The following is a 15,803-nucleotide window of genomic DNA, read 5'->3' on the forward strand; positions in this document are numbered from 1 at the left end:
GCAGGTCAACTAGTGGGCATCCCTGTGGGTGAGCAGGCTGAGCTGTTCCCCAACTGTTGGCATCTAGAAAACTCTGTCCCTTTGTGCAAATCAGCAGAGTGCAGTGGTTCTGCACAAGGGCTCTAACGTTAGATTGACTGGATTTGTGAAGAAAACGGTTAAAACAGGATCTTGTACAGCACTAGTTGTATCTGTTATGGCTATAGTTTCCATTCCCCTAGAGCAGTGGTTCTCAACTTTCCTAATGCCGCTACCCTTTAATACAGTGCCTCATGTTGTGGTGACCCCCAACCATAAAATTATTTTTGTTGCTACTTCATAACTGTAATTTTGCTACTGTTATGAATCGTAATATAAATATCTGATATGCAGGATGTATTTTCATTGTTACAGATTGAACATAATGAAAGCATAGTGATTAATCACAAAAACAATATGTAATTATATATGTGTTTTGTGATGGTCTTAGGCGACCCCTGTGAAAGGGTCATTCGACCCCCAAAGGGGTCGCGACCCACAGGTTGAGAACCGCTGCCCTAGAGAATAATTCACCAATATTCTGCTAGGGAGCACATGCATGAACTGCCAGGGTTATCAGAGCCAAATGTTTCTATCTAGTATCTAGGACCTCGCTTTCACTCCACCTTTAATTGTGTCTGTTGTCTTCAAGTTAAGAATCTTTCTGCTTCAACCTCCCCAGAATGAAAAGCTTAGCATTTTCTTGGTGTGGAAAAGGAGCAGTCATTGGTTTGCATAGGACAAAATAGAATATCTAGGGATGTAACTGTCTCTTAATCAGGCTTTAAATCAAATCTCTTATTGTCAGTCCCACTATAACCCTCTTTCAGAGGTAGCTGGTCATTCTAATTCCTGAGCATTTCGCAGTTAAGCAGAATACATTAGCTTGCTTCTGGATTCCCTCCACTACCAGCTTTATTTCCATTTCGTATCACCATTCATCCATCCCTTTTATGTTTCCAAAAATTTCAATGTCTTTATAGCTATAGTTCCATTGTCATTTTAGGGGAGGAGATATGTTTAAATTGGGGTCTCTCCCACATTTTAGAAGGGTGAATAGGAAAGAGCATTAATGGAAAAAGCAGGAAGTATGGGACCTGCTCCCTCACCTGGGGTAGATCACAGTGGTACATACTGTTAACAACAATAAAACTGGACAAAATGTATGAAGCTGATGTTTTCAGGCTTAGGACAATAGCCAAAGCAACACAATCACCCCAGCTCTCTGGCTAGGCAATTCTTGACGGTGGTACAGAGAACTGGAGTCTGAGCAGAGCGTAGTGGCCCCATTTAGTTGAGGAGGCATAGGCCAGAGTTTGAAATTGTTGACATACCTAACATATTTCAGCAGAGCATCAGTGATGAAGGGATCATGGGCAGAAATGCATGGAGATTCCTTGAGATTCCTGGGCCAAGGGCTGTATTTGCAGGAAGAGGCTACTTGAGATTAATAAAAAAGAGGCTATTATGGCATCAGAGATACTAGTGGGCAAGCAGTGCTAGGGGACATTGGTGTTCCAGCCCATCCAGAGAGAAAAAACCTCATTAACATCCCGCTAACTCAGCTTGCTGAGACAGCAGAAAACTGCCTTGGGAATAAAGACAGTGGCCTAGACTAGACTGAAGTCTATTTTAGATAGGCTTTGAGAAAACAAACAAACAAACAAAAACCCCTAACACCAAGTCTGGATAAGAGCACAGAAGAACCAGATTGAGTCCTGCTGTATTGGAAGGGCTTGGGAAACACCTTGGGCTTTTCACAAATCTGTTCTTAAAAATTTGTAAAACCAAGTCAACACAATTTCAAGGTAAGCAGGAAATTGATGTGTCTCCTAGAGAAAAAGGCAGCAACCGTCAGAGGACAATAATAGAATCTAGAGTCACCATGATGATTTATTTACAATATCCAGTAATCAGTAAAAACCATTACGCACACAAAACTGAAAAAACATGTCCAATAGCCAAGGAAAGAAAAGCAATTAAAAATTGACCTCAAGGCCACTCTACATTGTTATTATTGCTACTTTAGCCAGTTGTTATTTAAGAAACTGCTGCGGTCGGTTGCATAATAGCCTTCCAAAAATGTCCTCTTCCTAATCTTTAGAGCCTGTGACTATGTTACATTACATAGTAGAAGGGACTTTGCAGATGTGATTAAATTATGGATTTTGAGATGAGGAAATTACCCTGGATTATCTGGGTAGGCCCAATGTAATTGCAAGAGTTTCAATTAAAAAGACAGGAGAATTAGAGAGAGGAGGGATTTAGATAGAAGCACAGGTCTGAGAGATTTGAAGATGATATGGAACTGGCTTTGACGATGGAAGGTGGCTTATGGAAGCAAGAAAATGCAAGGAAATTAATTCTCCTCTAGAGCCTTCAGGAGTAAGGGAGGACTGCCAGCTCCTTGGCGTTAGTCCAGTGAAATGGATTTCAGACTTCTGACCTCTGAGAGAGAGAAAGGTTGTGGTATAATTTAAGCCACTAAATTTGCAGTAATCTATTATAGCATCCAGAGAGAAGTAATACAAACAAGATGCTGGATTTAATAGACAAATATGTTAAAACAGCAATATAAATACATCTAAAGAGTCAAAGAAAAATACGATTTATTTAGTGAATAAGAGAGAATTGTATAAGAGAAGTGAAATTAAATGGAAATTTTATAATAGAACAATAAACTAACAAAAATCTCTCAGGGTAGCCTTATTGATTCTTTCATATCCAATTTCTGTCATTTAATAAAAAGAAAAAGTAGACATGCAAGGAGACAGGATTACGTGACCCATAAACATGAGGAAAATTGCAGACAATAGAAGCAGACTCAAAGGTAATCCAGATATTGAAGTGGACAGATAAGGACTTTAAAATACCTATGATTATTCAATTCTAGAAAAGATGGGAAAAACAAACCAAAATAGAAAAGCAGTCACAGGCCCAGAAAAATTATAAGGGGAAGAAATTCACTGAAATGGTAGAACTAGTGGAGAGAACCCAATGTAAATTCTATAAATGATAAAAAATATAATATCTGACATTAGGAATTCTCCTAATGGGTTTAATAGCAAATTGCATATCTATAAGGCAGGATTAATGAAAGGCAGATCAATAGAAAATATTTAGATGAAAGTGCTGAAGGAAAATAAAATAAAAATTACAATTTAGTTTCTTCCTGCAGCTCAATAATGGAAAGGGCTCTCGACCTTAGGCATCTTTACATTGCTGGCCTTTTATCATTTGATATCATTTGGGCTCATTATATAGTATCAGGAAGATTATAGTGAATGGTGTTGCTGGGTAGAATTTAAGAATAAAGTTGGAACAGGAAGTAATGTTTAGTCTTAAGTGCTCCATGATGTTGTCGTTGTTGTTTGTTTTTTTAAAATATATTTTATTTGTTTTTAAATATATTTTTATTAATTTCAGAGAGAAAGGGAGAGAGAGTGAGAGATAGAAACACCAGTGACAAGAGAGAATCATTGATCCGCTGCTTCCTGCACGTCCCATACTGGGGGTCGAGCCCACAACTTGGGCATGTGCCCTGATGGGGAATTGAACCATGACCTCCTGGTTCATAGTTGACACTCAACCACTGAGCCACATGAGCCAGGTTCCACTTGTGGTTATCAATATCTTGCACTGCCCTCTCTGGGGGCCTTCTCAGGGGAAACCGAAATGGCCTGCATTGGTCCAGGAGGACACACAGGCACGAAGGTGGGTTAACAGGAGAAGCATGGGAGGGTGTTGATTATTGATGAAATTAAGGCATGGGTATGTGAGGTCATTTTATCACTTTCTCTAATTTTGTGAATACTTAAAAATTTCATGATATTAAATTAAAAAACAAAATGAAGGAGTTACTGTGTCTCCAAAGTTCATAACAGGTTTTTTTTTTTTTCTGAGTTCCCTGCACTCAGAGGCAGTGAGCTTGCCTTGAGCCTCCAGTTCTTGTGCAGACAGCAGACCAAGCAGGCCGCTCCCTCCCTGGCAGACAGTCAGAGCTCTGCCTTTTGTTCCTACACTTTCTCTGCCTACAACTGGGCATGTGAGGCAAGGTCATTCGGGTCCCATTCTGGCCTTGAAAGTATCATCAATCTCTTTTCGGCCTCAGTTCCAAACTGCATCCTCCAGCACAATTAGCCCTGAACAGCCCTGAACTCTTTACTTTGGAAAATAAAACTTACCCTTTGAATCCAATTTAGCTTGGATCTGTGTGATTATATTCTCTCAGCAGAACCCTGGGAGGCAGACAGTCATCTGAACCTGACCCATAACTGCAGGGAACAAGCCAGATAAGAAAATGACAGAACAGCTGAATCCAAGGAAGGTATTTTGAGGATAAAGGAAAATTATACACTTTCCCAAGCTAAGGTCAATTATCCAGGGTAATAGAAATGTTAAAAAATGGAGAAAGCGAGATTGGTTGTGAGAGGAGGCCCTTAAGAAAGCAGAATAAGGACCAAAGACAAAGTGGAAGAATTAATATCAGAGGGATGATTTATTGTTCTGTAAATTGACAGAATGAAAGGGATAAAAGAAGCTATAGAGACAAGTTGAAATAGACATGAAGGAGATTGAAGTGATTTTTTCTCAGGTGGGTGAAGACTTTGAAATAAGAAGAGGAAGAGAGAGGAGAGGAGAGGAGAGGAGAGGAGAGGAGAGGAGAGGAGAGGAGAGGAGAGGAGAAGAGAGGAGAGGAGAGGAGAGGAGAGGAGAGGAGAGGAGAGGAGAGGAGAGGAGAGGAGAGGAGAGGAGAGGAGAGGAGATAGATAAAGGGTTTACTCTGGGCTACAATAACAGCAGCAGTGGTGTAAAGGCTAATCTGATTACACTTTGGTGTTGCCCCAGGAGCTGGGCTGGGTAGTAGGGAGAGGGGAGAGGAGAACTACCTAGTGTCCAGGTTCCAAATGGACCCTTGAATGCTACTCCATGCTATGCAGCCACATGGACAGGCATGCTTGGCCCTCTAGTGAAATAGCTCATTCCATATGCTCTAGTGAGGTCCAGGAGTAGAGGTGACTTGGAAGGTGATGGGTGGAGAGAATTCCATCATCCAGAAAGTTCATGTAAAGAACTATTGACTTTCCTCTTTCTTATCAGGGCATGCCCAGCAGAGAGAGGTTCCTGAGGAGCGTCCTTAATTAGGTCTATATCAGATGTAATGTCCTAGAAGAACCTGGAAACCACAAAGAGTTCCTATGGTAACCTTTCTTCTGCTCAAATCATCTACTCCAGCCTTATTCTAAAACCTATTCTTGGAATTATTTTTGTTTTGTAAACATAACCTTCATCTAAATATAATTGTGGCAAAGCTGTGTTTTCACAGAAAAAATATTACCAGCCGATCTAATGATTTTAAAATTAGTTTATTAATTATACCAACACATTTGCTAGGTGTATAAATATTCAGATTAGGCATTTTCTCAGATATTTATACTTAGTGATAATTCAGCATATACACAATTCAAAAATAGCTTAGCTATTGTAATAGAAGTCATAATTTCATGATAGTCACAAAAGAGAAAGGTATGTAAAGAGAATTAGTATTTCCTGAAATATTTTCCCACAAAGAGAAATAACAAATATGTTAGATTTTGTTTAATACACAATATATACATGATATTTAAAAGTACTTCTATTCCCCAAAAGTTCCTCCTCCCTCCCCAGAACATGTTGGTAATAATCAATATTAACTTGATAATTTTTATAAATCTAATAACAACTTGAAAAATTATCTATAACAATAGTTATAATACCCCAATTACCTTGCAGGTATTCATTTTAGTCATTTGCATTGACATCTTTGAATATCTCAAGTGGATGGTACTGACTTGCTTTAATCTACAAAATTGACTAAAGCTTAGTGAAAAATATAGTTTAATAATCTCAAAGCAAAATTTGAGAAAGAGGTTTAAAGATATGAAATATATATATATATATATATATATATATATATATATATATATATATATAAAAGAATATTGAAAAAGATACAAATAGCCCCTTGAATAGACTTGGGGTTCAGTACAAATAGGCCCCAGTATGAAGGAGTATAAAACCATGAGTGAAAGTTGTCTTTCTCCTATAGGTGCTAACTTACTGGGACCGAGGGCAAGTGTTCTCCCTCTGACCAGGCCCTGAATTTTAATAGTTCCAGTTGTACATTTTAACCCTTTACTGATATGCATGTAGCCCACTCTTAGGTCTACCTAAGGAAGGAACTCAACAAATGGTTGCAAAGGACTCCAGCAGTTCTGCCCTGGCCTTGACACATGAATGCACAATGTTTACTGAGTTCCCCTGAAGGAGATATTCTGGCCTAGTTAGAAAGTACAGGGGAAGTACCAGTAGGCTTTTCTCTTTGGTTGAGTAAGTGAAGTTTGTCAAGGGTTGTTTGAGTAACTGATCTTTTTTGCTTGCTCCAAGTCCCCACTCGCTTTGCATCTCACCATGGAGCCGATGGCCTGCTGAAAGTTGTCGCTGACCACCACGTACAGTAACAGGTTACCAAAGGTGTTCAGGGCGGCTAAGGGTCTAGAAAAGATGTAAGCTTCATGGATCTGATTCTCAACGGAGCAGCTGATGGAAAGCAGGCGAGATTCGATCCGAATGACCCTCAAGACATGGAAGGGTAAAAAACATATATAAAACACAAGAAGTAGCAGGATGGTTAGCCTCCGAGCTTTCTGCTTCAGGCCGCTGTGAGTCCTTGGCCCTTGGCTGAGGGTGTAGATAATCATTGCATAGCAGAGTGTCACTATCACCAGGGGAAGGCAGAAGGTTGTGGCAGTCAAAATCAGATTGTACCACTTGATGGTAGTGAGGTCATCTGAACTGGTGAGGTCAAGGCAGGCAGAGCTGTTGGTCCTGGTGGTTGATGTGATCAGGAAAGTCATGGGAATGACAGCCACCAGGGAAATGATCCACACCCCAGCACAGGCCGCCACGGCCCACCGAGTTTTGTGAATGCAAAAGCAGCTCATCGGGTGGCTGATCACAAAGTAACGGAAGACGCTGAAGCAGGTGAGGAAGAGGATGCTGCTGTACAGGTTGAAATGGAAACCGAAGCGGATGAACTTGCACATGAAGTCCCCAAAGATCCAGTTTTCGCCGCTGGCGTAGTAGTGGATCAGGAAAGGGAGGCTGGTGAGGTAGAGCAGGTCCGTGCAGGCCAGGTTCAGCATGATGACGGTGCAGCTTTTCCAGGGCCGCATTTTGCAAACGTAAGTGGAAATTGCCACTGCGTTCCCCGGAAAGCCCACCAGGAAGATGATGCTGTAAATAACAGGGAGGTAGTGCTTCTTGAGTGGGATTTTCTCATCAGTGCAGTTTCTAAAAGCAGCTGCATAACCGGGGAAATCAGAAGTGTTGGTAAAATTGTCTAGCGGCTCATTCATGGTTGTCTCCTTTCATCTTGTAAGAAAACAAGAGAGGGCAGTTTGGCAATATGAATCGACCGAGAAGTAACTCGCTGATAAAAAGAAAACAGAAAACATTAACGACAGGGTAAGGAAAACATTGATCCACTTTTAAATGAAAATTGCTCTAACATTTTTAAATTGCCACTTTTTTTCCTCTTTCATCAGGAGATGAAATTGAATTTCTAAGAAAATGGCTGCGAGGCAAGTTACTAAAGACATCTAATAATAATGTAAAAGTTAAATTACCATGAGAATTAAAATGAAGGAGTGGGGGAGAAAACACCCACATGGGGAAAACAATTTGGCAAGATTTCTGTTGGGCAAGACCCACCATGAATCAAGCACTTTGCTGCCTTACTTGACAAAACTCTGAGAAGTGTTTCTTATTATAGCCCTTTTTCACGGAAGAAACCAAGACTGAGGGAGGTTATGCAACCAGTCCCTGCTAACACTTCCAAGGGCAGGGCCGCAGCTATGCTCTTTCCACCTTACCTCACTCTGCTGCCTCTAAAAAACTGACAGAACAGAAAGTACAAAGGCATGAAAAGACTGAATACTAGCATTTTTTAAAATGTAGATTTCATGCATTGCACCGTTGTTTGTGTGGTAGATTTCATTTCAAATTTCAGCTCTTCCAACCCACGTTAATAAGCTAACATAATTTGTTCATTGTGTGTGGGGGTGGAGGGCGGGGGGCTGGAGGTGGAGAGGAAGAGGAGCAACAGCGTCACAGCCTTAAGAGCGTGGGCTCCATCACCAGATGCCTGACTTGGAGTCTCAGTTGGGTTGGTGAGCAGCCAGCTGTGTTTCCCTAAGCAAGTTGTTTAGACTCTCTAGGGCCGGGAGGAGTGGGGTTTGGACTTCCTTCTTCTTTCTTATCGGTGTTTTCTAAAATTTTGAGAGTGAATTTCTGCAGTGAGAAAAGCATGAAAATTCTATAAAAGAATTACTTACAATTAGCTTATTATTTGAATGTAAACAGCTGTTGGTAAAAACGCATCCCTTTACATTTATGGAGTGCCCACTGTGTATTAATTAGGCACTCTGCCAGGTCCTAGAGATATGAAATGAATAACATAGAAATGTACAAGCGACTATCACAGTCTACTCGGGGGGTGGGGGGTGGGGGGAGGGATGAACACAGAAATAATTTAAGCAAATATAACCCTACCTCATAGAGCTGTCAGTATATAAAAAGAAAATCCAGAAAAATACATGCGCCCTAACCGGTTTGGCTCAATGGATAGAGCGTCGGCCTGTGGACTCAGGGGTCCCGGGTTCGATTCCAGTCAAGGACATGTACCTTGGCTGCGGGCACATCCCCAGTGGGGGGTGTGCAGGAGGCAGCTGATCAATGTTTCTCTCTCATCGATGTTTCTAGCTCTCTATCCCTCTCCCTTCCTCTCTGTAAAAAATCAGTGAAATATATTTTAAAAAAAAAAGAAAAATACATGGGACACTACTGGGCACATAAGTGCTCAATAATTGTTAGGTAATTGTTAATCACTAAGTCCTTTGATAGATGAATGGTACAAGGCTGCTAAGATCTTAATGAAGAGTGGGAACAGCTACCTGGAGAATAACAGAGGGCATTAAAGGTAAGTTACATGTGAGGGAACATGTAAGCTGACATAGCAAGAGAGTAGGAAAGTCATTCTAGGCAAGGAAATAGCATATGCAAAGGCAGTGACATATGACAGAGTTGAGGAGGTCCAGGGGAACTCTAAGTAGCTCAAGCATGGCTGCTATATTGGCAGATGAAGCTCGAAAGAAAAAGAATAGCTAATAATAAACATCATAGTGCCTCCTGTGTCCAAAGCACCCTTCTAAGTATCTTACATATGTACATTCATTCAATCCTGACAGCAACCTAATGGAATAGTGCCCTCATCACCCCCATTTTACAGATGTGAAAAGTGACGCACAGAAAGGCAATGACTTGCTCAAGGTTATACTGCTAGTTAATAGTGAATCCAGTTAGAGAACAGGTCAAGTCTGTTTGCAGAGCTGGGCTACCTCTCACAATGAGTAGGCAAGAGGGAAAGAAGTGCTCAATATATCAGACTTCTAAATTGTCTGATCCAAAGCTAAAATGTCAATAATAATGGTACCCACTTTGGGTTGAGAGAAGTCTAAATGAGTTAATCTACATAAAGTGTTTTGGAAGGTGTGTGGTACATCTATATCAGTGCCCACCACCATTACTGCTATTATCTGGTAATAAAATCTGCACCATCAAGCTTTTCCTCAGTGTAGCAACAGAAATACACTTCCGACTGGCCCAGCTTAACCAATCCAAAACTAGCAGAATCCTTCCCTGTTGGTTGGTGTTGAATATATTCTTCCAGCTCTCATGTTGGGTGCAGATTGGAAAGCACTTAAACATTTATTACTTTTATTCTGAATGAATTAGAAACACAGTAGCCCAGGGATGTGTAACTGGCCACTGGGCAGTTGTTAGGGTCCTCCCAAGAGAAACCAGTGCTCCCTGGGACCATGCATGGCCTACCCAGAGTGAACGCTTCTCTCCTTGTCTAGTTAATTGACGTTCACTGGCCATGCTCTTCACAGAACCAGCACCTACACAGCCATGGAGATGACAGGAGTCAGGCATGCTGACCAGCAAGGGTGCACTGAGGCAGGAAACCACAGTGAATAGCTTCTCCCTTGGCCAACACCAGGGGGGATGGACTCATGCACGGAGAGGAGGCAGCAATGGAAATCCAAAGAATATGGCCATGGTCGGGGCGTTGCTGAAGCGGCCCCTCCAAAGTCAGCTCTTAGCAAATCAAGATTCAAGTCCACGGGGCTTAACTGTCAACTCCTTGAAAGCAGATAAACAGGGGCCCAACACACAGAAGGTGCTCAATAAATATTTGCTGAATGCATAAAAGAACAATGAGCAACATCAATAAAACGTATCTTGTGCTGAAGGGCTAGTGAAGCAGCACTTATTATTATGATTATTATTTTTTAAAAAGCGTGGTTCTTTAATGACTTTAAGTAAGGGGCAAAATTAATTTCTGCCATTGCCAAATAAACCTCTGCGGTGTGATGGGGCCATTTTAACCAATAATCCTACCAGGAAAAGACAGGTTGTAAGTAAAAACAACCACTTTATTATTTGAAAAACAACAGTTCAGCTTGGGGTTTAATGAAGCGGACTGACCAATTGTAAGGGAGGAGGGGCTAAGCAATTTAATCCCTCTCCCATAAAGCTCGCCAAAAGAGTGGTTTAAGTTTACAAAATACGTGTGAAGTGAAGAACAGCAGACAAACACTCTTCTGGGCTGCGAGCCAAGTAGAATGAGGCAGTTTCTTTCCTCGACAGCCCCAGGTCCTGTGCCATTCACTGCTGCCACCGGAGCACCGGGTGTCCACAAGGGAAGCATTTCCATTCAAAGGACATTAAAGAATAATGCGATGCATTCCCTACTCTTTGCGACAACAGTGGATCTCAGGCCACCTAGAACTGATGGGCGTTTTTTAAGCTGGAAATAATGATCTCTCATGTCTCAGCGTAACCAGATATATAATTCTGACCTAAACAAGATGTCACACAAATAAAAGCAGACACTGAAGATTTGGGGAAATTTTATAAAGGGAAAAAAAATTATAATTTTGCCCTCTATTTTTTTCTCTAAAATTGGGAAGATATTGGGATTGCTTGAAGCTACCTGCAGGATGTCAGTGTTTTGGGGGCCATTATCCTAGTGCCAGCCTGTCTATGAACCTTACTCTGGGATAACAGGGGCAGGACCCGAAATACTGCCACTACTCACGTGACAGCTTTTACTTCCTTATGTCTATAGTATTCCTGCCCATTTGGTGGGAACAAGTAAAGTGGGATTACTGATGAAATGTGATTTTTCAAGGATATCTGTTAATTTTGTAGAAACAACCCCCCCTCCTCCCCCCACAGGGCATCCCCCGGCCTTACCCCCACATACACCCCAGGTTTTCCTGGTGCTCTCCAAGGCTGAGTTAACATCCAATCCCTCCTTCTTCTCCCAAGTTTCCAGTGGACCAGGGGCCTATAAACTTGGACCGTTGCGCCTCTCACCTTCCCTCAGCGCTGCTGGAAATTCCACCGCGGGGCTCACTTGTGGTTACCAAGAAGAAACCAGGATAGCCTCCCATTCACAAAGATTCGCCTTGGTTTCCTCATCGATACATTTGCAAACTCATTTTATCTCCTACCAGTGGAAAACAGACCAGTTCTCAGCTCAGACAAATCTGTGCTGGTGGGTGAATATTGTCCTCCCTGAACCGTGAGAGAATCTCTCCCTCCAACTTCTCCCCGAATCCCAGCTTTCAAATAAGAATCTGGAACTCAGGCTCTCCAAAGACAGAGACCATCAGGACATCCATGTTGACGGGCCCAAAGCTGTGCTTTTAGCTATTTCATCTTTGGGAGAATCAAATAAAATCTATGGAAGCTGTCCTCAAAAATGCACACATAGACACCACAATTTTACATCCAATTTGGAGGTTTGGAGACAAACCTGTTCGCTTAATCTGTAGCAATGAAACAAGGCAAGACAGAAGAAAGGCATTCCAGAGGGAAAGGTTTTGTTGCTTTGCCATTGGAGGGGTCGGAGGACAGGGGTTGTGGGCCAGCGTCTCTGGGCTTTGCTCACCATAAAGCCCAGAACAACGCAGTGTGATCTAAGAACATATATGCAGTGCAGAATCAATCAGTCAGTCAATCGATCGGGGTCAGAGATGAACTCTCTAGTTTGTCCCTAAAGGCCCCCCAAAGGGCCAAGCTTGAGCATGAAAAAGGCACAAGATAGGAAGACAGGCTAGAACTTCTCCAGGTTTGTCTGAGACAAATCTCTCAACATCCAAGGCCTTTATTTTCCCCGCAATGCACCCCAGCTCCCTTCGAGGATGTGGAGTGCTCTTGCTGCCTCCTAGAGAAGTTGGGGACACTTTCTGTCTGTCCCCTGTCCTGCCGCAGGTACGTGTCCGGGGGCTCTTTCCCCCGCCCTCCAGGCTCGTGGCACCCGCGCCCCCACGCCCAGACCAGCGCAGGTCCCCTGCACCAGCGCCCTGGGGTCCAGGGTCCCGCTCCCCAGTCGCAGCTCACCTGGCACCCTGCGCGCCGCCGGAGTGGCCTTGGCCTTTGGAGCGCAGCGCGGCTGCTCCCTGGCGGCGGGATGGTCCCAGCGGAGGCCCGCGCGCCGCCCCTGCCCCGCCCACCCCACCAAGCCCAGGGAGCAGGTGCGAGCTCTGGTCCGCCCCAGCAGACAGCAAACAGCATCCTATCCTCCTTTTGCTGCTTTCCAGGCCGACACCGGGACAATCGTTTCTACGCCCTGCGATCTCTGGACATTCTTCATACCGGTTTGGTGCAAAATTGCCCAAAGGGAGTATTTGCAGAGGTGCAAACACAGACTGGCAAGAGGGCTTCTTGCCCAGGAGGGTTGCAATCCAGAAATATCACCTGCTTGCCCACCGTCCAGGGCCTTTTATTTAGCGTCGGATGGATGCGACATCAATTTTGACCCATTCAATTAGAGATGTGCCTTTTCATTGTGTCCACTTAAGCGTCTTCCCTCCATCACTCAGCAAGGTGGTTTAAAAATAGGTCGTAACTGCGTGGGGAGAGCATGTGTCTGCACCTCCAAATCTAGGATGCAGCCCTCTTGCTACGTGGCTGGGAACAGCCTCTTCCCTTCTCTGAAACTCAGCTATATCATCCAAGAGAACTGGACGCTAAGGTCCTTCCAGCATCAAACATGAGTTTTCTGTATTGCCTAATGTGGACACATGGAGAAAGCCCCTTGCAGGCTCTGCCACAGATGGGCATTGAATGCCCCTTCTGCACTGCCGTGCTGATGGGTAAGAAAACAACCAGTGCACCCTCCTGCATGCCAGCGTGCAGGAGCAGGAATGTTAAAGCAGGTATCCCAGAGCCCACTGAGGAAGATGCTCCCTAGCTGATGGTTGGGGCAGCACTGTATTAGGTATTTTAATTATCATGCTGACCATTACTATTATTTGGGTCCCAGCCTCTCCTGGGAAATATTTTGCATCCAGAGAAAAATTATTCTCCGATTTTACCACTTTTATCACTTCCTCAATTTGTCGTGTGGAATTATTTGGCCCTATTTTATTTCAGTCTATCCACACATTCACTCAATAGGCCGTTGCTGCTTAATTATTCGGTATCAGGCATTGAGGAGATAAAGAATTAGACATGATCTCTGCCTTCCCAAAGCTCATGTTGCTGAAAAAACAACAACTTAATTTAAAAAGTAATTAAGGTTTGACCCTAGTAAATAAGGGTGCTGTAAGTGGACATAACCCAAGTGTTACAAAGATAAAGAGAGGTCAGGAAAGGCCTTCTGGGGTGAAAGACATTTGAGCATTTCCCTCACTGTTTGTTTAATGGATGCAGATTTCCAGGTAAAGAGGAAATTGCTTCAAGAGAATTTTTTAAAACAAGTATTGGTTCCTAAAATTTTAGATGTGGAAGGGACAGTTAAAAATATCCAGTCCTAGAAATGTAAAATGGAATGATAGTTCCTCACAAACTTAAAAATAGAATTACTATATGATTTAGATATTCCACTTCTGGGTTTACACCCCCAAAAAATGGAAAACAGGGATTCAAATATTCGTATATCCGTGTTCATAGCAGCAGTATTGACAGTAGCCAAGATGTAGAAGCAATGCAACTGTTCAAAGGTGAATGAATGGATAAACAAAAAAAAATGTGATCTATGCATACAATGGACTTCAGAAGGAAATTCTGGCACATTCTACAACACGAATGAATCTTATGATAAGTGAAATAAATTAGTCACAAAAGGACAAACACTTTATGATTTTACCTGTATGAGGAACATAGAGTCGTCAGATTAATAGAGACAGAAAAGAGCATGGTGGTTGCCAGGGGCTGTAAGAAGAGGGAATGGGAAGTGTTTGTTTAATGCAGGGGTGGGGAACCTTTTTTCTGCCAAGGGCCATTTGGATATTTATAACATCACAAGAGGCCTGGTGCACAAATTCGTGCACAGGTGGGGTCTGGCTGGCCCACCCTGATGGGTACCAATTGGGGTCAGGCCAGTGGGTGGGGGGGCAGAAGGGGTGCTGAAGGTTGGCCGGCTGGCCCCGCCCCTGATCGTGGAAGGGACGATTGGGGGTAGGGCCAGCCAGGGGGAGGGGCTGCAGGCAGTTAGCTGGCCAATCCCGCCTCTGATTGGGCCCGTTGGCCAGCTGCAGTGAGCATCATAATGACCAGCAGTGAGCATCATAATGACCAGTTGTTCCGGTCATTCTGGCATTCTGGTTGCTGGCTTTTTATATATATAGATTAGTGGGCCATACAAAATTATAAACTTAAACATTAGCCTGCTATATTTGGTCAAACATTTAATTAACTCACCCCTAATAACTTGGCAGGGCTCGACTAAATGATTTTACAAGCCAGACATTGCCCATTCCTGGTTTAATCTTGTGCAGAGTTTTAGTTTTACAAGATGAACAGAGTTCTATGGATGGACAGTGGTGACGGTAGTGCAACAATGTGAATGGACTTAATGCCACTCAACTGCACACTTAAAAATGGTTAAGACAGTAAAGTTTATGTTACGTGCATTTTACCACAATCTTTAAAATTTTATTTTAAAAATCCACTCTTATAGTCTCACTTTGCAAAGGAGGACACTGAGAATTAGAGAAACCCAAGTGACAAATTTGAGGACTGGGCTGGGGGGAAGCCTGTGTAAGACCAAAGCCACCAGCCCTCTGTTCTTACTACTCTGAGCTGGGGGGTGACTGGGCCACTTGATTGAGGCCATTGCTTTGTCAGAAACATTGAGTTATAATCCAACACTCCATAAATTGGCTCCATCGGCAAGATGATTTTTATGAGTTGTCTATTTTATATTTTATTGTTTATCTGTAAATATTACTTCTTACTATAATTCAAAATCCTCACGTAAGAGGAATCATTTGTTGGAGAAAATAAAACACTAGCCAATATAGATCTCATACATCTCTGAATAAAGAGAATAATATAATTTATCTTTAAAACAACTTGCATCAGAAAATGTCATTAATTTATACTATGTTTTAAGCTTTTAGTTGAGGACCTTGAAGTTATCTTTTAATAACCCTAAGTCGGTCTTATATAAGGGTAAAATTTAACTTCCATTTAAAATTGGTCTCTTGTCCAGATTCAAAAATGCACTTTCTTCTCTAAAATGAGCACCTGACAGAACAGAATTCCAGCACTAAATTCATACGTATTTGAGCAGCACAGGTGCCGCAGGTGCTCCTTTGAGGCAGGCGATGAGGCTTATTTCCAGGATAATCTGGACACTCAGAGTTCGTCTGAGTCAAAGCAGTGAC

General features: G+C 42.6%; 1 protein-coding gene across 1 annotated transcript; it reads right to left on the reverse strand.

Moving 5' to 3' along the window:
• Positions 1-5,996: 5,996 nt before the first annotated feature.
• On the reverse strand, positions 5,997-7,436 carry OXGR1 (oxoglutarate receptor 1). The gene has a single exon (XM_059681084.1). The coding sequence runs from the start codon at positions 7,413-7,415 to the stop codon at positions 6,402-6,404; it is 1,014 nt and encodes a 337-aa protein (XP_059537067.1). The 5' UTR covers positions 7,416-7,436; the 3' UTR covers positions 5,997-6,401.
• Positions 7,437-15,803: the final 8,367 nt, after the last annotated feature.

This window comes from Myotis daubentonii, chromosome 2 (genome assembly GCF_963259705.1).
Source record: "Myotis daubentonii chromosome 2, mMyoDau2.1, whole genome shotgun sequence".
Classification (NCBI taxonomy): Eukaryota; Metazoa; Chordata; class Mammalia; order Chiroptera; family Vespertilionidae; genus Myotis; species Myotis daubentonii.

Bases quoted from the DNA above. Each gene is read 5' to 3' on its own strand.
- OXGR1 (XM_059681084.1), bottom strand. From the start codon at position 7,415: ATGAATGAGCCGCTAGACAATTTTACCAACACTTCTGATTTCCCCGGT.